Source organism: Drosophila sulfurigaster, chromosome 2R (genome assembly GCF_023558435.1).
Source record: "Drosophila sulfurigaster albostrigata strain 15112-1811.04 chromosome 2R, ASM2355843v2, whole genome shotgun sequence".
NCBI lineage: Eukaryota > Metazoa > Arthropoda > Insecta > Diptera > Drosophilidae > Drosophila > Drosophila sulfurigaster.
The window spans coordinates 21,312,279-21,339,104 of NC_084882.1; the positions used below are offsets into that span (position 1 = coordinate 21,312,279).

The 26,826-nt window shown below is 38.9% G+C and overlaps 1 protein-coding gene and 1 long non-coding RNA gene across 2 annotated transcripts in view; both read left to right on the forward strand.

The window, feature by feature from the left end:
* Nucleotides 1-26,826, forward strand: part of LOC133838983 (acetylcholine receptor subunit alpha-like 1) — a 74,396-nt gene that overhangs the window by 35,469 nt on the left and 12,101 nt on the right. The window contains 4 exon segments of the mRNA XM_062270262.1: nucleotides 9,024-9,233; nucleotides 14,931-14,975; nucleotides 17,541-17,650; nucleotides 23,331-23,511. Of these exon segments, the coding sequence (XP_062126246.1) occupies nucleotides 9,042-9,233; nucleotides 14,931-14,975; nucleotides 17,541-17,650; nucleotides 23,331-23,511 (528 nt within the window). The 5' untranslated portion in view covers nucleotides 9,024-9,041.
* On the forward strand, nucleotides 25,106-26,392 carry LOC133839001 (uncharacterized). Its single transcript, XR_009894040.1, has 3 exons — nucleotides 25,106-25,452; nucleotides 25,512-25,825; nucleotides 25,886-26,392. It is a non-coding gene; the product is annotated as an uncharacterized LOC133839001 (long non-coding RNA).

Below are 26,826 nucleotides of genomic sequence, written 5' to 3' on the forward strand. Positions count from 1 at the left end.
ACCGTCTCTGACATGTGCAAATATGACGGGGCTGATGTTCTCAAATTTGTCAGTAGCAAACGACGCAACTTGCAGTGGCAACTTCCTTGAGAGACAGAGAGAGAGAGAGAAAGAGAAAATGGAGCTGTTCCTGCTTTTGCTTCCACAACTACTAAGTGCGGTTGCTTAAGGGGGCTGTAAAATGACGTGTGTTGATTTTATGGTGTGTTGAGCTGCTCACTGTGTGTTTGCTACCTTCCTCCACAATTTCTCCCCCTCTTTGCCGGTGTGTTGTGTCTTATGTATATGCTGAGCACTTTGCAGTTAGTGCAACATTTGTATGCATTAAGAAGCAACAGCAACATAAGATCTACCTTACACTCTCGCCAGATGCGTTATTAAATTGGATTGTAAGGCAGCAAGTGACATTGTGGATGTTGTTGTTGTTGTTCATGTTGTTGTTTTGATACTGTGGTTTCTACAGAATTGAGACAGAAGCGTGACATCAAAGCGTGTTAGACACTTGTGTGGTTTTTCATTGTTAGCTCCCAATTCGCCAGCTCCGTCTTCCTCTCTTTCCCTCTTACACACTTACTAACTACATATAGTGGATGTTTTTGTGTGTGTGTGTGTGTATGCATATCATCATGATTATAATCAGCGAGCGCAGGGGCACTTAGCGCTTGTAATGTTGTTGCTGCTGGCACTTTTGTCGGCTTGCTGCACATCAAAGGCGCCGCGTAATGAGCAGCACACGCCAGCATGCTCCTCGGGCTTTCCCCACTCCCTGCCGCTCCTTTATAGTCTACTAGCGCAAATTGACTTTGTCTGTGTATTTTTGACACCTGCGGCAATTCGTTTTCATGCCCATGCCCATGCCCAACACGACGCGTTCTTTTCATCCGCCTTCTGCCGCCCATCGCCCGCCTCACAGCTGCCTTTGCCTCTGTCTCAGCCTTTTGCATCAAAAGATAATTTAAAGCGAACTCAAAACTAGTTCATGGATAGCAGCAGCAGAAGCAGCGGCAGCAGCACCAAAAGCAAATGTGGGCGTCACTGTAGTCATGGCGTGCTGGGCGTGGCAGCAACAGCAGCAGCAGCAGGGCTACGGCCAGGCAACCTACATATTTTTAGTCATGGTTTTTGGGGCGTGGCTCCGTATTTTGCTTCTCTATTTGCTTTTTGGCATGCTGATTCGTAGCCGCAAGTCTCAAAATTCTTCAGCCAGCGAATTTTTTCAACCCAGCGAAAAAAATTAAGAGTGAGAAAACAAAAAAAAATGCTGCATCAACTTCACTGGCTGCCCTAAAAAGTATGCCACGAATTTTGTATCGTATATGAAGGATTTTAGCAACATCGCATCGCATCGCCTTCCTCTAACTCACTGACAACCAAAAACTGAACACTGTCAGCATCTGACTTTAACGTGGCAGATATGAAATACATTGCTGAAAATGTTATAATTTGTCTTAACAGTTATTTTGTGAATCAATGGAGAGAAAAGAAACGAGGAATAACTGAAGCAATGAATTGCATTTCCGAATTTTATAATAGCCCAAATTTTTATTTCTATCTCTTTTGGTCGATCACGTAGCTAAAGAATCTCAAAACAAATTTAATATATATAATTTAGTTATTTAGTGGTTTTCTTAGGACAACTTTTTTTCTCTAAAATAAATGGTATTATTTTTATTTTTTGCAAATTTATAATATTTGCATTTGTATTAATGGCATTACTAAATATTAAAATTAAACTTAAAAGCAAAATTAAAATAAAATTTTACAATTTTTCAAGTTATTTTCCAGTGATATTTAGCTTACAAATTTGTAGCACACAATTATTATTTGTCGTATGTTAATACTTCTTAAATTCATTAATATAGATTCATAATTTGCTTCTTACTGTCAGTTGCTGCTTCTGCTTGTCATCTCGACTCCTCTTCATAAGGCTGGCAATGCAAAATAGATACGAAATGATCATTAGCATTATTTTGGCTACACGCTGGTTTCTAACTTTCAGTGTCAGTTTGTCAGCAATTCATGTTTACGTAATTCACTTATTAAATTTACACCTAAGGCTATTTAATTCAAACCAAATTTGAAGAGCACTCGTCGTAGGGCCGTAACTTTGATGTATGACCTGTGTCGCAGACACCTGAGTGTCGCTTGCCTCGCTTGCTTTTTGCTGTTTGCTTTTGAATGTCTGCTCTAATGTCTGCTCTTTTGGCGTTTCTTATGTAAATGTCATTGCATAAACATAATTAACTTGGCACAGCCTGCCAGGAGGTTGTAGCAAACTTTTTTACGGCCATATAAAAACGCTCAAGGGCTTTTGCTTTTGCTTTCGCCTGCAGCTGATCGGGGGCTAGCGACGAGTTTTGTGCCGTCAAAGTTTTACCATAAAGCCGCTGGCTCAACACAAAATGCCGCATAGTTATGGCCGCATCCAACTGCCACACGACACCTGCCACAAGCGAGGCAATTGCCTTTTTGTGTAACTGAGACGCAACAGTTTGATATCTTGGACGCTCAATTGATAAACAGCATAATATGCATCAGGGCCAAACTACTCTCAATTTCACCCAAAAGCATTCATGGCAGCTGCTTAAACGCAGCGCAATCAATTGAGATGCGTTGCCCCTTTATCCCAATTCCATGTCCATTCACTCGCATTCTCATGTGCATTCATATCAATTGTGTTGGGGTCTCTCCCCTGCGGCATCTACTGTTGAAATATATGTGCTGTGCTTTCTTGGTTACAAGTTACTATGTCAGCGTTTAAACCTCAATTGGTTTAAGTGCCAGCACAATGCAGGATTGGCTCGAGGAGAGATAGTTTGTGTAATGCATTCTACATCATCTGCTTTTCACTTTTGAGTGCAGCTTCCAGACAAATTAACCACCGAGAATAGTGTATTGAAGTGGAATACTCAAAACTTAGAAAGCATTCAGAGCTTCAGATTAAAAATTTAAATAATGAAGCTTTTGCTACACCACTCGAAAGAGTTATCTGCATTTTACTAATTGCAAACAATTCACTTAAGAAGATTAAGCATTCGAAAAGTGTTCAGAAATATTTGTAGACTTTGGCATAGCATCCTCTCCTCTATTGCTAACTTAAAAGAGTCGCTAAATAGTGCAGCCAATAAACGCTAATATTTTATTTAAAACAAAACCAGCGGCACGCTAAAAGCAAGGGTGCTTCACATCCACCTGCCGGCGACGACGACACACTGTGTCAGTGTTATCATATGAAAATTATTCTTTGTGTGCGTCGAAGTGTGTGAAAGATCGAAGCACTCGAAATTAAATATTGCGCATACGCCATGCTGCCTGGGCTGGGATGGAATATAGTGCTATGCAATTCTCGCATATTTGCACATCATTTGCGCTACTCAAGTGGCTGGGGTGGCAGTGGGCGTGGAACTAATGCGGCTTTTCTATGCCATTGGCCAAAGCTTTCTGTACCTCACGAAACCCGCTTCCCGCTGCTCTAAATGCTGCTGCTCTTAACCAATTTCTCCAGCTCTCATGCCATTCAATTGGCGCTCGTGCTGTGCTAATGTTTTGATGTTTCGGCTCATTTGCGAACCCTTTTTGCCATCCACATACACATTTACACACTCGCGCTCACACTCACATGAGGTTGGCAAAGTTTTGCCAACGTTTTGCCTTTATTTATGCAAAAATAATTTCAAATGTTTCGCATACTTTTTGACATTCGCTTTTGAGCGCGAGCATTTTCATAACCTCAGCCTGGCCACAGGAGCGCGCTTTCCCCTCCTTCTCCCCACTCCACTTACATCACAGTCATGTCAGCTCTTCGAACTAAGAATCTAATAAAACTTTTGCCAGTTACCTGCCCGCAGCACCAGGAGCAGAAGCAGCAACGGCAACGGCAAAGGCAACAACCAAAAACAACGACAACAAGGCTGCTTATTTGCTTATCATATGCAAATTTTCATGTTTCAAGTTGAAGTTTTACTTTGCCACCAGAGCAGAGCAAGCAGCAGTAGCGCAGGTAGCGCTCGAAAAATAAAAAACCCCAAAGAATGTTTAACAAGCTACCAACCTAAGGGGGCTAGCGAGCGACCGAAGGACCGCCCAACCGACCGAGCACAAAGTTCAAATAACAAAATTTCTGCTTTTACTTTTACATAAAAAGCCGTGCCGGTATTTTAGCCTTCCTTTAGATTTCCCTTGGATACCCCTCCGCTGAGCAACTTCACACGTACACACACGTATTACGTACACACGTATTTGTGTTCCTCTATATGTGGTTTTCATTATACAACTGGCTCTCGATGTTGTCTGTGTACGGTAAGTATGCCGTGTGCTCTGTGCTGTGTGCTGCTTTGCCACAGGCCATGTACTCGAAATAAACTCGGCGAAAATGTTTCAAGTATTTGCCTACAAATAAATTGTTTATCTTATTGTACGAGCACAACTGTCATTAGCGAAAGCAGAATTTGCTCATGTTTATGTGCAAATACATACGAATTTATATATATATATATACACATATATTCAAATATATGTAGTCAAATGAATTCAGGTCGTAAGTGCAACTTGTTTTCTCGGATGATTTACACGGCATTTGCATAATTTGGGTAATGCAGTTGGTCTGCCTAATGATGGGCCAATTACATGAATTCTGAGATTGAAGAGGGTAGACTCCAAACTTGACGCCTAACTGACAGCCACAAAAATATATTAATGCAGTGTGGTTTTCCCTTCAGAATTGGGCACATTCAATTTCACTTCTCCATCAAATTAGCTGCAATTTCATCCCATCTCATTTTCCATTTATTTCACATTGAAACTTTAAATTGTAAACACAGAGATAACTGTGAAACAAAATTCCCAAAACTTCACTCAATGTGCTGTGAGATCTGCAAATTGAAAGAGACACTCTGACACATGTGCAAAGAATTAAAGCGGGCGTGCGTCGAGTGAAATTCAATTACAATTGCAATCTTCGACAACAGCAGCAAGAACAATTACAACAAACAATGCCCAAAATGGCAGCTGGCGTCGTAGCCATGTTAATATATGCTAGCCAAAAAAACTGTGTATGAAACGTGGGAAAAAGTCATGGGTGTGCATGCAAAACAAATAACAAGGAAATGAAAAACGAGCTCGACTGGAAAATTGCATGCTTCTCTCAGCTATATATTTATGTATACCCAGACACAAACACTCTCTTTCGCATGTTGCAGTCCATGAAAAGTGTCGGAAGTTGACTCGCCAGCAACGTCATTTCCGGCTTTGCCTACATTGTTTTTTTTTTTTTTCATTTTTGTTTGTGTATTTTGTTATTGCTGTTGTTTTTTTGTTGGTGCTGTCAAGATGCCTACTAAAAAATTTACTGCACTTTAAAATTGCAAACAAACAAAAGCAACATCACAAGTGATGACGGCAGAAAAGTTCTCTACCAAATTGACATCAAATATTTAACACGATGAAAGACATTTTCATTTCTGGCACAAACCAAAAAACCAGCAAAACAACCTGAACAGCTCATTACAAACGAATTGACGACCAGCTAACAAATGGTTTCTGTTTTCATTCATTCTGTTCTACTGACAGCGCAAATGAATTCCCTGTAGCAATTTGCTGCAGGCTTGCATAGACTAAAGAGAAGACTAACATTAAATTTTTATTACTATCCATAAAGACGTTTTAAACATTAAATAGACTACAATTTTACTCGAAATGTAAAGAATATTTTTTAATTTGAAATTTTATTTAAAATATCTTCATTAATATTAAAAAAAAAACAATAAAACATTTTAGCTGCGACGAAAATTCTATTTGTATACTATCATGTTATGCACAGTTTTGTAGAAAGTTTGATTACAGGGTATATAGACAATTATAGGAAGAAAGCAGCATTTTGGCCTCAAAGGATGAAACTATTTCACGTTTCGCTTTACGAGTGTTTTTTATTGCCACTTTTTGGTTGGGGAAGTGATTGAAATTGTAGCCATTGTGCACGTCGAGTGCATTTAATATACAACTACATATAAGTATATTATTGCCCGAGTGTGAATGTTTGTATATCTAACTACTTCACAATGTTGGTCGGTTATTTCGGATTTTATTTTTATTGCAAAACAAATACTGTGTGCTGTGTGGTCTGTTTCATATTGCTCGTAGTACGAGTTTATTCAATGCAGGCGAAACCAACCAAAAAGTGCTAATAAAGCGAAGTAGCGCATATAGAAAGCCACAGCAAAATTGTCTGTAATGGATACATTTTTCCACATGTGTTCAGATACACATACATATCTATATAGATATATATATATATTAGATACATTGCTGTGGTATTCGCATCGCCACTTTGCTGAAGAGTTCCAACTTAATGCAACCGATTGTTGACTGCAAGTAATTGCACTTGTTTGCTGCTCTAAAAGGCTGCAATTTGCAATTCCCTTTAGCGTTATTTTAAACGGCAACTCTTTCCCTTTGAATAACTTTCTGTATTTCGCAAACTTTTCCACATCGCTGTAAAGAGTTGCGTTGCTTTGTGTTTAGTCATGGCTAGTAAACATACCGCTGGGAATTTCCTTGTCCCTTTTCACAGTGTCATATTTTATATTCATATGTAAATTTGCTTGACCACACACTTTTGACTCATTGTTAATGGTTACGGCGTATAAAAATATTAATAAACAGTCAGCAAATAATATTGCGCATACGCAGCGTTGACACACACTGACTGCGTATGTTTGGCTGTGTATGGAAGTCATGAAATTTGTATGCGCCAAAATAAATAAATAATAAATAAATCTAAATATAAATGCTTATACTCGTATGTAGATGGAAATGACAATGGAAATGGGAATGAAAATGAAATAATCTGGCAACTAAAGGGCGCATAAATAGCTGTCGAATGATATTCATTTTCTGTTGTTCTTTCTAGCTGTTCTCTCGCTCTCTCGCTTTCCATCTCACTCATCACATGTGTATGTGTCGCCATTTTGTGTACGCCTCCATTATGATGTTTTTGTGTGTATGTATGTGTCGGTGTGCTTTTTCGTTGTTGTTTGGTTATTGCGGTCACTGACACGTGTACGTGTCACTTCAGACATAAGCGCTGAATTATGCAGACAAGATGGTCGGCCAAATTTTGATTTGATTTATCGCTGAATGTAGATTTTTATATGCCCCAACAACAACAAAAACGACGAGCTGCAACAGCGACAGCAACAATGTCAAATCAATGCCATCAAATTACAAACCATTAACATAAAATTAGCATAATTAATTTCGCACCTTAGCACAACAGGCGCGTGATGATTAATTTGATTAGTACGATCTAGATGATGCGGGTGTGAATCGTAGTACTTCCATTTTCAATTTCCTTGCACGTTTTCAACCCACACATGCGGATGGCATCTACATCACAATTGCGAGACACATTCTTAAATTCTGCAAGTACATGTCATTTCTCATATGTTCTACCTTTTGAACAAAACTTTTCCGTAAACAAAATGCTTAAAAGAAAAAGTTGTCATGCCGCTTTTCAGTTTGTTGTCAACTGTATTTATTCTCACTCCTTTTTTGATGCTTTTTACCAAGCATCAAAAGTACGAGAAATAAGAGTTAAGAGTTACCAGTTTACCACTGACTTAGTCTAATTAAATTTTACTTAGGAATACTATAATATTAAAATTGCAAATTTAATTAATGTTCATAGTAGAATATTTTATTATTGTAAAATAGAGCTGACTAGTATAACATATGTTAAGCGCTTCAAGGCCCTTTTTCTAGTGGCTGTTATCTTCAAAATTTGAATTCAAATGGAAATTAAAATTATATTGACGAAACAATAGACACAATTTGCTTTTTTAATATTAATTCTAATAATGTGAATTGACTTTCACGTGAATATATACAAATAGTTATTAAAAATGGTAAATATTAGCACAACAAATCTATTTAGGTTGCCATTGCATAACAATATCAGTTCTCAGTCAGGCAATTTTCTAATGGATTGTGTACACATGCAGCACATAAGGATACCCACACACAAAACGTATGAGAGAAATATAAAAAGAGGGCGAGGAAGAAGAAAAGAAAGAGAGAATACATGTGTATTCCCAGAGTCGCATTGGCCAATTACTAGAATCAATAACAAACAAGGATAACAATTTGTACTATGTACTACAATATTTACGAGAATTATTATTACTTTCAAGAAATAACATTCTACCATTTATGCAGGCAAATTGTCATCGCAAATTGGTAAAGCAAAAGCAGAAGCAAAAGCAAAAATGTTGCGCACTTTTGATAATTGGCCCATACAGAATACAGAGTCAAAAGGAAAACAGGGTACATCATGTACTTTCCTGGAATGTATAAAAGAAATAAGCATAATTGCTTGTTTGTGCTTAATGTAGCCTCTCACATTGCAGCAGTAGGGCTTGTCAGCTGCTAGTATGAGTATGAATATGAGAATAATATAAAGTTTGCAGTAAAGCTAGGGAATAAAACTGTCTCTGCGTGGGTAATAGCACGATCTCAAAGTTGAGATTATGTCCCCGAACGTCTGAACAATAACAAAAATGCTAAGCGACATAAAGTGCATTTGGGCAGCAAAACACCGAAGAATGCAGGATGCAACTGGCAAAAGCATACGCAGATATTAAATGAAGACACGCAAGGATACACACACACACAAACATACCTTGTAGCTGTAACACACACACACATGCACATCTCGGACGTCTTGAGTGTTTGAGCCAAAGATTAAATGGTGTTTATGGCTGCTCCCAAGCAGTTCTCTTTGCGCATTTGGCGCTGTCTGCTGCTCAAATACTTTTGACACTTTTGCAAAATTTATGACTTGCAACGTTGCCACACATGCAGAATGTGAGAAAGATTTGGCAAATGCAAGAGAAAATTTAAATACATATACAAATAAAAGTTGACAAAAAGTATACATATGTTATGTGTTATACAAATGCAGTTGAAAATATTTTATATGCTCATGCAATTTCTGTTTGTGTTTCTTCTTTCGTGTTTTCCTTTAACAGGGTTGGACCTGGCCTAAGATGGGTAGCGTGCTATTCGCAGCTGTATTCATAGCATTACACTTTGCCACCGGCGGCCTGGCCAACCCAGATGCGAAGCGTCTGTACGACGATCTGCTGAGCAACTACAATCGACTCATACGACCCGTGGGCAATAACTCGGATCGTCTGACGGTCAAGATGGGACTGCGGCTGTCACAGTTAATCGATGTGGTAAGTACTCGAAATACATCTTCATTTATAATTTTGTAATTAATGTAAATATTCACACACAAGTTGTCCTCTCGCTCTATCTCTGTCGACATAATAATGATGATGGTATCCATTTGTGCTGTCATTTCTTTGACAACGCAGTCGCTCCACTGCTTATCAAATGACAATCAAACCAGATTAATTTGCAAAGCCAATACCCATCCAATCCAGTAGCTAGGTAGAGGCAAAATGGTATTTGTATAAGCCAGAGCAAAGCGTCAGCCGCGTAATTAATAACTGTTTACCAAGCGCTTAAAAACCCGTCGAACTAAGCCAGCTTCCTTCTCCACTTCTCCATTTCCCCTTGGCGACCCAATTGTCCTTTGCAGCTCATGATACTCAGCAGTGTTTGCATAATAAATCAATCGGCTTTGCGATTACATCGACTGATTATTGTTTTGTTGATTAACTTTTGCATTGGGAATGGCGACTACTGCTGTTGAAGTTGCAGTTCCAATTTCAATTCCAGTTGCAAGTGCAGTTTGAGTTCAATCAAGGCAACAAGAATTGGGCAATATATCAGAGAGAGAGACCAACTGTTCCTGGGTCAAATTGTGTACCCAAATGAAACTTCAATTGGTTGAGCAGGAGTCAAAAACAGCACAGCAGCAGCATCAGCTACAGCAGTAACAGCAGGAGCAGACCAAGCAAATAGTCCGCAATCTTCTGGTCGGTTTGGATGCACATGACAACCGGAAATGGGGAAACCGGCTAACAGTTACGTGCTCTTGGCCACACAGTAGCTGAGCTGGGGAGCTGCTGAGCACCCTACTGCTTTTTGCCTCTTGCTTCCTGCTGACTTCGAATCCTTTTTTGCTGTTATAAATCACGCGCTAAGCACCAAGACCACTAAAAGGCATGCCAAGCAGCCAGTCAGCACCAGCAGCAGTAGCAACAACAGCCAACCGTCATGGCAATGTACATTGGGTAACATTACAATCAATACTTGGACCAAATTCAATCTCCTCTCTACAGGAAAAGCAAATTTCCCAGAATCTTTTTATAAAGTTTTCCATTACAAGTCCCCGAGCTTTACACATTCCACCGACAAGAGTGATACCCGACAACAATTTTGAAAACTTTAAAGTGCGTCAACTTTAACAAATTTTATTTTGAATTTATCAAAAATAATTGTGAGTTAACTCGTGAAAATTTCCCTCCAGATCGTATTGCCGAGTGCGCGAGCACTTTTATTAAAAATAAGAAAATATTCTAAGCTACAGAAAGTTTTCATTACTTTTTCGAGTAAAGTTGCTTATTAGATTCAATTTGTGTTTTGTCACACTGTGCGAGATCCAAGCACCATGCATCTGGCATAAGGTGCTTATAACGAAATTGCTTTTATATAAGTGTGTATGTGTGTGTAGCGAGTGTGTGTGCTAGGACTCACACATAGTAATATTGCACATACGCCGTGTGCGCCTGGCTGCTAACTGGCTTGAAATATTCGCAGAATTTCTTTTATTGCACTCCACAGTCCACACTGGTCACCTTTTGTTGCCGTTGTTGTCGTTTTTTTCTTTGCTGTTGCTGTGCTGCTGTGCGTTTTGCTTTTTGCCTTTCGACTTGCTTTGTTGCTGTAGTCGAATTGCACGTGTTGCCTTCTCTGCTTATTGGCATTCAATCGTTTGTAAATTCTATTGACTGAAATCACTGCCATTTTTTTTTTCTCGACTCGCATGGAAAATTGCAATCAGAGAACAGCCACAGGAATAGGTCAAAACCAGCTGTGTATATCTTGGCTATGTGCGGGCGTTGTGTGTATGTGCGAGTGTGTGTTTATCCTAGAATTTTTAATTTTATATTTTCCTTCCATATTCGCTTAGCCTTGGCAACATGAGCAAGTAAGTAGTTTTAGTTGCAATTGCATAGCAACTGTTCACTCAGGTGAATTACGGCCAGCAATGCTACATGAGTCGAACATAAGCAGTCAATGAGAATCAGATACTATGCTAGCTTGGAGCTTTAAATATTACGAGTTGCCAGGTTACATGGTTAAGGGAGAGAGAATGCTCAGGCCCACATGCAAAATACAAACAGCAAAAGGCCTATGTGCTCATAAATTTGAAATGTTGAGGAAATTGAGAAATTTGTATCTATTTACAGAAGAGCAAGCAGAGAGGAGAAACTCTAATTAGGAAACTACAAGAGACATGGCTAACGTGACTACTTAACATAATGCAGTAAAATGTACAAATTTTTATGACAAATGAAAATCTGAACTTGAAACAAACATCAAAATATTCGAGTTGTAATTAAATGTTTGGGAACTGTAAATAATAAAAATGTAAGCTATTGAATGCATTCACTATCAGTAAATTAAAATTGCAGACAACCGACGAAATACATTACGAATTTGTCAAAATTAAAGCGCAAAAAAAAATATACATTTTTGATACTCTCTGAAAGTCTTTAATAAAACAATTCGTTTTCAAATCTTATTTGTTTACTTCAATAATTGGAACACAATCCTGTGATCGCCTTTTAAAGAAAAACTTAATGGTAGCTTGGAAGCACAACAATCCCAGTAGCTATACGAAAAATTAAACTTACATAACAAATAACTATTCTAATGTATTGCTTAAATTCCATCGTTAAAATAATCCGACTTACAATCTTAATTGTCGTTGCATTTCAGGCAAGACTCATTCGCATTCACACAGCTGAGAAACGTTTTTATAGATCTGGTTTGTTGCCTTTTCGGACGACTTTATTTACGCAGACAGGAAATTCGATTTAAATTGTAAACAAGACAGAGACGAGCTCTCTCACTTTCAGTACTGCAGGCGCAAAATGCAAATTCAGTTGCAGCTGGTAAAGCTTAAAGCTATGGCTTAAGCAATTTAAACAGTATATATCCTGCATCCTGTTCGGGGGTAATGCAACCGGGACATTCCTTTCCCCTTTCCCCCCTCCGCCCGATGCGTCGCAGCATTGCCGCATTTGCCGTAGCTCTAAGTGTGAATAAGCAAGCAGCCGCAACATAGCAATAACAACTACACCAATTACATGGGAACAAACCCAGTTAGACAGGCTTTAGGTGTGAACCGACAAGGCAAGAAACTAAAGGCGTGGGGCACGAGGCTTGGGGCACGGGGCATGCGACTTGCCCAGTAAGTAGTATAGCAGGCGAGAGATGACTAAGAGATTGCCAAGGAAGATGATGCTGCTTCTATTGCGGCTACTGCCACAGCCACTGCTGCTCCTGTTGTGGCTGCAGCGGATGCCGCACATAAAGCATAAAGGATACGCGCAACGCTCTCGCCCCGCTTCTCTGCTGTGTTGCCGTCGGCTGATGCTACTTCTACTGCTGATGCTATTTTATCTCTTCCTTATGCCGCTGTCTTTGTGCCTTGGTCTTGGGCTTTGTCGTTTTATTGCCGGTTTTCCGCGTCGCCCGCGCCTAATGACCTTTTAGACGCTCAGCCGTTGACTACCAACTGGCAACGGGCGACTGGCAACTGGAAACTGGCAACCGGCGACTGGGGACTATAGACTGTCGACTGTAGACTGTGGCATGCCGCACTGAGCGGGTGATTAGTAGGTCGTCCTGACAGCAACTCACACACATACACACAGAGCAATCCTCCCGCATAAAATGTGCGTGCCAACCGCTGGCAAAATCTATTAACACTGCGTATCTCACCATATTGTGAGGGCTCCTCCCTCTCATCGTCACCATAATCATTATCATCGTAATCATCATCGTCGTCGACGCTCGTGAAGTTATCTGTCGTGTCTCGGCGGAAAACGCGCTACGTCGCATCATTATCATTTTGTCGTTAATTACATTTTTCAACGCTTAAGTGATTTATTCCGCAATTTTATCGTTTTCTAATTTTTTTCCATTGCCCGCCGCCAACATATTTACGCTTAATGAGTTGGTTTGCCGTCTGCCACCTAAATAAATATGAAAGGGAAGCAGCAACAGCTTCAGCTACAGCTACAGCATCAGCCATAAATATAATGAAACCAACTGGCAAGCTGCTTGACATGAGCTCGCTGCATGTAGGGAGATGGATTGGTTGGAGAGGCAGCGGCTCAGCAGACGGAGGAAGAGTGTCTGAATGGGAGGCTGAGTGCTGTCGTGCTGTCGTGCGTGCATCTGTTAAGACACAAATTAGAGCACTTGCTTTGCATGTTGATGATATGCTTGAATTATTTGCAGTAAATTCTGAGAGAGCAAAAAAAACCGTCTCATGAATTACTTGTTTCCTTTTTGCGTTTCAACTCGAATTAAAGAAATGAATGAGGGAAAGGATTCCACACACACAGACACACACACACTCGCACACAAAAGACGCGTCGCAGCACGCTATTGGCAAAAGGCCGCAGTAAATAAGAAGAAAGAGCGGATTTTATGCATAAACCCTTATCAGTTTAATCTCAGCATCTAGAGTTTCTCTCACTAATTATGTAACTTGAGGCTGTGTGTGTGAGTGAGAGTGAGAGTGTGAGTGTTTGTCGATGGGATGGATGGAAGTTCTTGTGGTATATTTGGATATCTTGTGATTCCACTTCATCTAATGCTCGAAATGGCACTGCCTGGTTTTATAGTTGAGCTAACTTTTAATCCACTTCGCGGCTTACCACGACGGTGCTTAAACTTTATGCTTGTTTAGCTGCTCTTAACTTTAATTGCATCAACTGTTCTTCGGTTCGACTCTAATCTCGTTTGCTCTGCCTCTCTCTCTCTCTCTTTTTCTAGATTTATCTGTCTGTCTCTGTTCCCTTGCTATGCTACATAAATTGATTAAAACTCAATGATGCTTTAAGAAAACTCTGACGCTCTCCCTCATACTCTCTCTCTTTCTCTCTTTGTGTATCTGCTTGCTTATTTTTGTTGCCAACACTCGAAACTAACCAGCTGCAGCACCATTTAACCCAGGACATGCCATGGGCAACCACTTGACAACCGACAAACCACATTCCCTTCACTCCTTACTACTCAGGACTTACTCTTCAATCGCCGTTCCTCCCCTTTTCATTCAACTTGGCAAATTTGAAATGCATTTGTTAACCGACACCAGAGAAGCAGCTTAGTTCTTTACTGCACTAAAAAAACATTCGCTCGTCGCAACTATTTTCAATTTTATGGTCCCCACTCAATGCTCAAGTTGTGACAGAGTTGCTAAGAGAACCAAACATCCCCTTCCGCAATCCCCCTTTAGCGTTCTTTCACAATAATCACGTTGACCAGGCGACACTTCAAATCCGTAAAGGTTAACCGAATACTGAAATTCAATTTGTTCCGTTCTATTAGACAGTTTCCATTATTCGTTGAAGATTAGTCTAATATAAAATTCACAGTAGTTTGAACAATCAAACTATGAATTTCTTGCTGAAAATATTTACAGCAATAAATATTGTTTTAATACTCGCATCCATCCTATTTTCTTAAAAGATTCCCGGTGATGTTTCTATGTGCTATAAGTGCTATAAATTATTGTAATATTTAAATTCTTCGTTAATCAATATTAAAACTATTACTCTCTTATATACAAATTAAATACTCAAATTTTCATTCGCTTTAATTTTTACTGGGTATCAATTAGTTTATCCTTTCAGCTCTCAATGGACATTTCATTGGCAAATGCTGATTGAATTTTTGTTTGAATATAAAACTAACAGTATTTTCCATTTTTTTTTTCATTGCAGAATTTAAAAAATCAAATTATGACAACCAATGTGTGGGTGGAGCAGGTGAGTTCCATTTTTTTTCACGACGTTTTAAGCTATTTGTGGATCTTTTGCGATTTGGTCGCTGGTGCTGCCAATCTTCTTATCGTTTCCGTGAAACATGAATTTGCCATTTGCACGCATCGTTGCAGTCAGCGAGCAAATGCAAAATAATTTTTCTAGCCAACTCCCATTCCTGCATTCACATAATTCCAATTTGTGACCAACACTTGTTTGGCTTTTTTTTTCAATTTTGTTTTTTGGGATTGAAAGCTTTGGCTTGGACTCGGACAAGTGGCATGCCACTCCACTGGTCACTTCGCGTGGCTGGCTGCAGCTACTCGTATATGTGCATTCGCTTTGCTCTAATGCCTCTGGCAGTTGAGCACACAACAACAACAATGAAGGGAATAACTTTATATATACACATATATATACATCTATAGTCTGAGTTGGAACTTTGTTTTTTTTTTAAGCGATCAGCTTTTAGGCACTTGAATTGAGCAGCTTTAAAGTTTTGCATAAAATATGCACACAAATCCTTTGCACAAATTGCAGTCAATGGCCAATGGCTCCCTCGCCTCCACGCTCCATTTAAAGCTTATGCTAAGTTTATGGTTACCCAATTGACAAAACAAAAGCCAATCCCCGAAATTACATATAAATTATGCATCGCATCTGCGTTTCTGTTTGTGTTTGAATACCAAAAATGTGTTTGGACATGTCGACAAATATAATTTGAGCTCTTTACAAATGTTAATCGCGTTTATTCCCGCAAACGCTTTCTCGTGAATATCGCTATTGCAATTATCTACGCTGATGGAATCGAACGCTTATAATCTACTTACTTATTTATGAAAAGACTTGTATATTCCGTCCGTTCTGCAATTTGATGAAATTTAAATATGTAAATAAACTTTTTAAGTCACGCTCCTAATTATTAATTTTCAAAAATTAAAATGATCTAAATCATAGCAAATGTATAGCGCAACAATCCAACTTTTAATTAGTCCAAAATAAATTCCGGAACGGGCCCATTTAAATTTATTATTTGTTGCCGCTGTTGACGCTGTTGCAGTTTGTTTGTTTGTTTGATCGCAGTTGCGTGTAACGCTCATAAATATGCAACATTATGTCCATAAAGCCACAAATGCGTGCACCCGCATATTCATAAATGCTTCTGTGTATTTGTGTGAATATTCGTGGGGTGTTTTCATTGTTATCCCGATACCAATGTGTGGCATCGGCAACCGCATTTAAATTTGTAATATTTTTCAAAGACAACCAGATAAGTGTTAAAATAAAATTCTGTTACCTACATATTCAGTACTGGAATGAACTATTGTCGAATTCATACAATGAACAATTATGGAAGGAATTTTAAAGTAATTGCTTGACCACACCGAAAGCAAATTGAATATTTAAATGACACATTCATTGTTTCAATTCATGAATTTCAACAAATTATGCTTAAATAAACCAAATGTTTATTCACTTTGTACATATATAATTTAAAGGTTAAAAATAATATTCGCTTTAAATATATCAGACACCCATGCGCGGTAATTTGTTGTTTTTATTGAGAATTTCATGCATGACCAACATTTATACACAGCATTTTTCGAGTGCTGCCTTAATCCCACTGTGAATTGCAATGCGAAGCAGAAAACAACACCCAAATGGCATTCACAATACATTTTACATAAATAGTGTGGCAATCAACATAATTACAATTTTATATATCGCCTTCGGTTGAGAGTTTGGCCGACTGCTAAGATACTCTTTTAAAATGACTTACAAATTTATTAAAGAAATAAAATTATTTATAAAGACTTTATTAAATTTAAATTTTCTAGAATATTGTTTAACAATTTAATTCATTTCACACAAAAATTGAAAGAAAGGAATAATTGTCTAACCGAAAAGTACAAAAACTTAACAATTTAAAGAACATCAATAAGGCCAAAATTTGTTTTATTGATTAATTTTGGGGTTTTTGATAAAAGGGTCGCTTAGTAACGAGACTAATTAAATCAACCACATTATTGTTGTTGTTGTTGTGCTGTGTTGGGCTTGAACCCTTTCGATTTGCTCGATCCTGTGGTCCCCGTAGCTGTAAATACTCTTCTGCCCGATGGGCAGGAAAAAGGATAATAAGAAGCAGAGCAAACAGTTGCGTCGCATGCAGCATCGCAATTCTATTATGAAAATTTAATTTAACGCCAACAGCTTAGCGACCAATAAATTAATGCATAATTAATGGAACGCAATTGGAACATTAACTGCAATAACAACAACAAAGGCCATAAGCAATCCAAATATACACACAAACATATAGAGTCCACGAGTATATTGAATGTTTGTATATATATATATGTATGTACATATATAGTCCGGACACCACAAATTCAATTCAACTTTCATCTATATGCAAATTATCTAACGAAGTGATTCTACCAAGCGACTAATTCAAATGGCAATTTCATTTTCCCCATAAATTATTGCATTTAGCATAACAATATTTATTATTCGATACTTTACAGTTATATGCTTTGCACTAAACTTAATATGTATATTTTATTTCAATAGGAATGGAACGACTACAAATTGAAATGGAATCCTGACGATTATGGTGGTGTTGATACACTGCATGTGCCCTCTGAGCACATATGGCTGCCGGATATTGTGCTGTATAACAAGTAAGTTTTGTGCTAATTTTCATACAACTTAAACCGAAACGATTATGATACGGAAAAAAATGAGCGTAAGCTCTTTTAGGGGGCCTTTGGCGCCTGGAACCATTTACATAATTGCCCAATGGGCGCGACGGGCGTATAAATCAAAGCACAGAGTTACACTGGCAATTTATCAGCCGATGATTAACGTATTTTTATTTCAATGTAACATAGGAACATGGAAACTGGCCAAGGGTTCAGTTCAGCAATAGAAGTAAACAGGGAGCAGCATACAGGAAGCAAAAGGGACTGGCAGGCCTTTATGCTCCAGTCTCAGCATAAAATGGCTGCCAACTCGTCTGCCGTCTCAAATTGGACGTTTTGTTTTGCTATGCTCGCTGTAATTATTATAATTTGCCTTGTGTCGTATTTCACTCTTGGAGTGAAGCCAGCCAAAGCAAGTGGCATAGTGGTATAAGTGGGAGAGCTATAGGAATGGAAATTATCCAAGGAAAAAGAACTCATAGCGTTCTTAATGATATAAAGGAACCGGTTCCGTCTTTTTCAAGGAACCCACACAACAGAATCTAATTTACGCACGTACCAAAACAATAGCATCCTTGTAGGATGTCTGCAAAATTAAGTTGATTGGCGCACCAAACTATGCAGAGTTTCATTTTCAAAATGAAAATACAAATTTACGATTGATAATGGATTTTACTCGCAATATTTCACATTGATGCCACTGTGCCACTTGCTTTTGCTTTGGCCTACACTTGACTTTAGTGCCTACAACACCAGCAATGGACGTCGCTCCTTTGGCAGATCGGCTTACGCGCTTTATGTGCCGTATTGGGTTTTCTTTTTTCTTTTTTTCCTTTTTTTTTTGACTGAGCTTGGCTGGGCTTCACTTGGCTGGCTGTTTGTTGCCTCGGTTTTACCAACTATTCTCATAGCATACTTTTGGGGTGTATATGTATGTATGAATGAATACGTGTGTGTGTGTGCTTTGGCAGAGTCATAAAAACTCGTAATTTATTGCTTGGAAAAAGCTTAAATTTCATTTGCCAACAACGGCAAAAGCATTGTCGTTGTTGTGCGTAACTATGGCAACTCCATGGTACTCACAATGACACACATACTGTACAATACTCACACACACACACACACACACACACACACACACACTCACACGCACAGACAGACACATAGATACACACTGAGAAATGCGAACGCAATGCGTGTTATATGGCCGCCATTGTCGTTGGCTGACACAGTCGCCGCGCCATCGTGGTCGCTTTTTAAACTGCAAATAATTTGTAGAGGCTATAATGAAGCAATGCTCGGCATAGTCGTCCTTCCTCTTCACGTCTACATCCACATCCACATCTCAGCTCCAATGCCTCTTTCAGTCCGTCGCATAAAATTGAACTTGAAGTGCCTTTTGTTCGCCTCGAACACTTGTAGTTAATTGTGTTTGGTCAAAATAAATTGCCTTTGTAAAGTCCATTTAACTTAGTGTCCACATAAGGATTGAGAGATTGTCCTTTGATAGACTTTCCCTTAAACCAAGCAATAAAATCTTTAAGCATTCAACGAGATTTGCTCATAAAACTCATAAAAAAAAAAAAAACCATGATACAAACTCATTTTTCTTAGGATATTTTTTGACAGAAATTGGTTTTATGTGCTGTTAAAAATGTCGTGATTTTATTTCAAACCTATTCAAACATGTATTGATTTTAAAAATGCTTTTTACAACCTTATCAAATAGTTATACAGTCATGGAAATATTTGATCAATTTTATAGGGGAAATATTTATTTTTGGAAAAATGCAGTATTTGCTTTTAACGTATGACGAATTGCCGCAGCTATAGGCTGTGTTCACACAGATATCTTGAAAACAAATACACCAAAAGCGCAAACGCAGCAGCACAGTGAAATGCGTTTAATTTGCGAACTGGGTCCAAAAACGCGCAATATTTTATGCCGCATTTTTTGGCCGAGCGTTGCGAAGACAAACGCACAAGAGCCATTCGGCATCCACTTGCAAACACACAAATAAATAAACGCACACGCAGGCACATACATAGAACATGGGGCGGGAGGTAGAATGCTTGCAGTAGAAATTACGCCCATTTGTATGCAATGAAAAATGTTTAATTGCCTGCTAAACGTGAAATAACTAACAAATAGTTGGCCAGCCTCCGTTGTAAATGCGCAACAAAACAACAACATAGCCACAAATACCTGCCAGGCCATCATGTTAGTCCAGAAAATAGAAAATAATGCCCTAGCCATGTTGGCGATGGTTTCCATTCCCATTACCATTGCTGTAGCCGTTGCCGTTGCCGTTAGCGGCCTTCGAAACAAGCGTCAAAAGTTTTAATTTATTGGCCATGGCAGGCGCTTGTTGCCGCCGTTGTTGTTTTTGTTGTTGTTGTTGCTCCAATTGTTTGCGGCTCGCCTGCATATCGAAAGCATTTGCATTTGCCACGTTTGTCAATTTCGCATTGCAGTGTAGCAATTTTGTACATTTGCAAATTGTCAGCAATTTGGCTCCTAAGAGAGAGATCTGTCTCTATATGCACTGCTGACCAAGCATAATTAGCCTTGTGTTTTTGATGTGCCTCTCATTAAATACGCATCGAAACCGAACCAAAGTTGAGGAGGGGGACCAAACACATCTCCCACTTTCTCTCGCTCTCTGTGGATGTGTAGCGTAAGTTTGTGCAAACAGCAGCTACAATAAATAAGCACTGCCATTAGCTATAGGCAGACAATTTTGGGTCCCAGCTTGCCAGCCTGCTGTCTGTCTTGAAAGCAACGGCAACGGCAGCGACAACGACGATAGCAATAGCAGTCAAAGGCAGTGGCAGTGGCAGAGACGGCAACTGTGTTTATATTTGTGAAAGCCGCTTAATTCCAGCAATTAATTTTCATGTTGATCCAAGAAATTAAAATCGCACTCGAGCAGCGTCAATGACGTCGTCCATTGTCTGGCAACAGCATTCGTTGTGCTCTGTTTCTATACCCTGCAGACGAATCGAAGGATTTGCTATATTTGTTTACATTATCAAAGCTAATGTTGCTCATTCACTTTACATAATTATACTACAGAATATTGTCATTGCGAACACAGAGATTTAAGTATTTCCTATAAGAATTGTAAAGGCAATAAGAGCACTATTAGCATCCAAATTTCATTTATGTAAAAGGTTTAATTTCATTTGTGCAGGGTATAACGCAGTCGATCTGCTTAGTTGACGCTTCCGTTTTTATATAATTTTTTCCATGCCATTCTGTGCTTGTTTAAGGTTGCGGCGTGGAATTGATTGCAATTGAAACTGTTTCTCTTCAATTGCCGCACATAATGGCTTCTATTATGGGCTATATTTGGAAGCTTTTCATAGAATAAACACATCTAAAAGCCCATCTTTGTTGTCAGAAACACGTATGTGAATTGTTCAGCAACTAAATTTAGCATCAATTCTACGAATCCATTGTTCTTCTAGAGAGGATATGGAAATAAAGTTTCTTTTAATTTAGCTTTCACTTTTAATAACTTTAGTGCACCGTCATAATTCTTGTAGAATAATTCGCGCAAGTGCAACGAAATGTAATGGTTTTGTTTTCGTTGGATCAACCAAAATTACTGAACTAATTAAAAATACATTTTAGTCTCTAATTACAAATTCATTTTAAAATACGAAAAATTGCTGCTAATGTTGTTTTAGCCGTACACGCCCATGGCCAATAGCTGAGCCCCACCAACGCCATCGTCATAGACCCACTGCCCCATCACAATTGCCACGCCCGCGTTGTCCATTAGCAGGCATGTCCTTAGGCCATGGATGAGGCAAGGCAAGCCACGACATAGCCAATGCCAAAGCCAAAGCCAACGCCAAAGCCATAGTCATAGTCATAGCCAGACATACTCGCACACTAAATCCAAATCCAAATCCAACGGCAAAGCATTTTAAAATGTTATTACAAAAACAACAGGAACAGCAATGGAAACAGCGGCAACAATGATGGCGCTAGCGAGCAGCAAGCCATTAATAGCTAAAAACCATTTAAAATGGCCGACGGCGCTGCAAAAAAAGCACAGCACAGAGTTTGAGAGCGAACAGCAGCGAGTGAAGCGCAGAGACAAAGCTGTGAGAGAAAACAAAACCAAAAAAAAAAAAAGAATACGACAAAGAGAAAAAAGTTTAGAACCAAACCGAAAAACCAAAACCACGCCTGGGGGTCACCGCAATTGCAGCCATTATCTTCACGGCGATGCGGTGACAAACACACACACAGAGTGCTCTCTTAAAGCGAAGCAGGGAGAGAGAGAGAGAGAGAGAGAGGCAGGCACATACAATATACCCAGTGGACAACGCGGCGTATGAGTGTCAGCCTCATGGTGGTCGTCGCCCGACGCCGCCGGCGCCAGCTGCGACTATCAGCGCGTTAATCTGAGCGCCACACGGCGCACCATCGCCATCGCCATTTTTGTATCTCGCCACGCTCCAAAGTTGAATCTAAAAGCCGAACCGAAGCGAGCCGAGGACGCAGCCAATCCGCAGGCTGGCAAAACTTTGTCGCTGGCTTTTTTGCTGTAACACACACACACACACACACAGGGCCACCGCCACCGCCACAGCTTTCAGTGCGCCATTTCTATTTTTATAAATCTAATGAAAGATAATGAAATTTTATTTCATTTCTTTTGATTTCGACGCAGTTGTCGTCAGCTTGAATCTGAAAACTAAAGCAGTTGAAAAAAGAATCATAGATACGACTGTGGCGATGACTCCGACTACGACTGTGACTATGTTTTTGTCTTTGTATGCCAGAGACTGGAAGCTGCCTCGGTAATACACAATAATAGAATTAAAGTGGCTGTGGCAGGCCAGCAGCTAACGCCCAACGCCCTGCACCGCTGGCCCCGAGTTGGGGGCGGGGCGGGTGCCTTTTGGGTTCACAAAGTTCAGCTGATAATAAAGTTGTCAACAACATTCATTTAATTAAAGAAAACAAAGCCATAGTCGCAGCACTTTGGGAATAGAAATACTTGTATGTATATAAGCATATATAGCATGAGATCTCCCGAAATTTCGGCTGACAGAGCCAAGGGGATAAGGGGGTGTTGAAGGCAGCCAAATCCAAAAACGAACCCAGCCACTGTCTACCGCAACGTAATGCCAGCGCTGAGATTTATGGTGCTAAGTTAATATGGCCGCCGGAAATGGTAATGTGGTGCCTCTAACTGTTTAAGTAGTGAATCTAGATCTGCTATGTTTATGTCTCCTGAGTGTGCCTGCGGTTTTTGAACTTCTTTCCCAATGTTTTAATTCGTAAAAAGGTTTTCTATATGACCAGTGTGAAATGCGCTTTAAAGGCTATTTATGTGATAGTATACCGGAAAAACTTCATTCACATAAAAAAATGTGCCCCATTATCAATTGAGTGAATTTAGATTGGTTGCAATACGTTTCCTTTTATTTACGATAAAATGTCCTACACAATAAATTCTGTGAATACATGAAAATAAAAATATATTTGATTTTATTAACGTTTTCGTTGTTGTGCTTTAAATTTTAATATTTATATTTTTGTTGAATATTTAATACATTTCAACCTACAACACCCGAAATCTAAATTTCAAAATTAGCGAAATTCTAATGAAAACATTTTTTTTTTGAATCCTTGCAGCGCCGATGGCAACTATGAAGTGACAATAATGACTAAAGCAATTCTACACCACACGGGCAAAGTCGTTTGGAAGCCACCCGCCATTTATAAATCGTTTTGCGAAATTGATGTCGAATATTTTCCATTCGATGAGCAGACATGTTTCATGAAGTTCGGCTCATGGACATACGATGGTTACATGGTAAGTCAAAGGAAGAGTACTCACAATATATCCTAAGTATACGGGTACCAGTGTATGGTACAACACATACACTCAGTGATCCTGAAGCTGGCTGTCAATCAAAGCAGACTGGCAGAGCTCAGATGTAAGCCATCCATCAATACACAAGTGCCGTGAGATGTAGCTCTGGTCGTGGCTTTGGCTCTGGCTCTGATTGACTGACTGCTAATCAAACGCTAATCAAACGTTTAAGTCGATTATAAAAGCATTAAATCGGTAAATTCAACGGCAGTTGGTGGGCGTGGCAATGGATTACATGCGTATGCGTATGTGTATGTGTCAGGGAACGATGAAACGACTTTTTAAACATGTTTTACGAAAAGCAAAAAACTCTCCGGCTGCGATTGTGAGACTGCCTTTGTGTGTTGTTCACAATTGAAGCGTTGACCTTGAAAATGGGGCAAAAAACAAAAACTCACTCTCTGACAATTGATTATTCGCTTCGCTTTTTTATTATTCCCTTTTGCAGTGTGGACCATAAAGGTTCCTCAAGGGGCGTGGCACTCACTTGAGGTTGCCGCCATTGCTGGCCTCATACATATAGCTGTTATATATTTATTTCAATACTGTTGTTAATGTTTATTGTGTTTGTGTACACTTGACACGTTTCGTTCGTTGGCATGTGATAAATCACAAGACCCTCTCTACCATATCCACACGTTCACACACACACACACACCCACATACTCACACTCGCAGAGAGTCGCGCACACGCACACATGCAGCTGGCACAGCTGTGTGCGTGTGCGTAGAGGAGATAACAACCAGCAGCTGCGTTTAATGAACCAGCCACGCCTTTGAAAACTTTTGGGGACTCGTTTGTCAAACGAAGCAGCAGCTACGACAAACTGCAGAATGTCACAAAAACAACAACCTAGAAATGCGCCATTAAATAAACCGAATAGGCCATACACTTATCCCAAAATCCCTAAAGAATGTAGAGAAAAATGGTAAAAGAAATGTCAAGTATTAATCTAGGTTTACTTAAGTTCAGAGAGAGATATCGAATATTTAACATAAGTTATTATTGCTTAGTTTCTCTAATCGAATAACAACTATTAATTTAAAATGTCCTCTAAACTATTACTAATAGCGTTCATTCTAAAAGCAAAGCTAGATCCACACTAATCAAATCCCATTAATTAGCTGAACTTCAAGGGCGCTTAATAAACCTATTTCATTAGCTCAGCATCTATATTATCAAGTAGTAGAAAATATGCACTTGCAATTACTACTTATTGTGATTTTATGAACTGGAACAAGTTCACACAAATCAAATTCCAGTTCCTATTTAGATTCATTGTCGGTAATAACTTTTATTTGATCTTGTGCAAGATTCAAGTTAATTGGCCAAGTTATAGTACTCGCAGCCGGTTGGCTATAAATAGCTTGTGTTGTAAAACTGTTGCGCCGCATAACGGCCGCTAGGTGGCGCTGTGTTCATTACGCAAAAAGACAAGCGACAAGCCAACAAAATGACAGCACATTTTTACCATTTACTTATAGAATACATATAATTTTTGTTTTTTTTTTTGCTTGTGTTGTTGTTTTGTTCTCTTTCGTTTTTCCTTTTGCCAAATAAGGCGAATTCACGCATCGGAAGCTTCAACATGCTTCATTGACTTTAACTTGATACACACGTACATACAACAAATAAGAATAAGAGAGAACGAGAGAAAGCGAGAGTGAGAGAGAGACGCTTGCAATGAGGAAGAAGAATCCATTCATCCTTCCTTCCTTGTGGCCATATATAACAATTGTTGCCGGTTGATTTCGTCGCTTATTCCGAACTCTGCTTGTGCCAATTTACAGCATCAGCGTAAATTTATTACGAGGTATTAATGATATTACCAGAACTTGGAACCGGGTAGCGCAGGGTCTCCTCTCTTAATGAATGGGAATGTAATTTAAAATTGTGTTTTATTTTTAAGTAAAGCAAATTGATTTCATTCAACTCGCAGCACTCGAGTGTGAGCAATTGGTAAATAAACTGAAAATAAGATTGTCAAATAGACCCAACGCAAAGGACAGATGATATGCTATAAATGGAACGTGTCTTTCCATTAATCAGACGAAAACCATAAGCAATCACAGATCATGAACATTTTTCTCATTTAAAGAAGTTTTGTTCATAAGTAAAACGGTAAAAAGAATGAGACAGAAGCCTCGAAATAAATGAATCGACGCCAATAACAAGCGGAAGAACAAGCAAATAAACTGAAACGTAATGAAATGAATGGTAAAACGTAAATGTCATTTACGTTTAAGGCAGCACGTGAGTGAAACTTATCACAGCAGCTGCCATCTCAATTTTTATTCGCATTTCCATATACAGAGTTGAGGGAATCGAGTCGCGAGCATCGACTGCGAGACAATCGCAATTCGTTGCGCAATTGACGATTGTCAAAAATTTGTCAAAAATACACGAGTTCGAGTACGTTTTACCTTCATCAGTGCACAGCACTGGGAGCAGCAGAAGCAGCAGCTACAGAAGCAATAGTAGTAATAGCAACGACAACATCAACAGCATCCGCATCAACATCAGTAAGGAAAATCAGCTTTGATTTGCCGCTGAAAATTCATTGCGCCGGCTGTTTGACGAGACTGAAGCGACACTTGAATTTCCCTCAAGTTCGTTACGTGTTCTTATTGCTTCTGTCGTTGCTGCTGTTGATGTTGTTGTTTCTGCTGCTGTAGAAGCTTCTCTCTGCTGGGTGGAAAATGAGGCAACAAATCACCATTAATGGCAATACAATCGCACAGGTGTTGCATTGTCAAGAATTTGATCCGTAAATCAAAATCTGCTAAAACAAAAGTGTGAGAAAACGTTTGTGAAATATTCTTAATGCGACTATTATTTAATATTAATATTTATTGTTATGAAAACAATGCTATCAAATTAGTTGTTCATTTGTAGATATCCATTATTCTGTTAATAATTACAACAAGAGCTATTTATTTCTGGAATGAAATTTAGTACTGCTCTTGCAATTTTATATTTAAGTGAAAAGAATTAAAATAATTTATTCAACAAATTTCTCACATGCAGTAACATTATTAGTTGTCGAACATAAAAATAATTTATTTAACAAACTGCACAGTTTAGGAATATTGTATGTTAATTTATGACACTGATTTTGCAAAATCATAAATTTGTGAACAAAATTGAAATAAATAATTAAGGAAATGTTACACTTTAGAAAAAATAAATTTCGATCAATTTTAAAAGAATTGTTTATTGATAAAATAAAATTACTCATGCAGTATTAATAATTG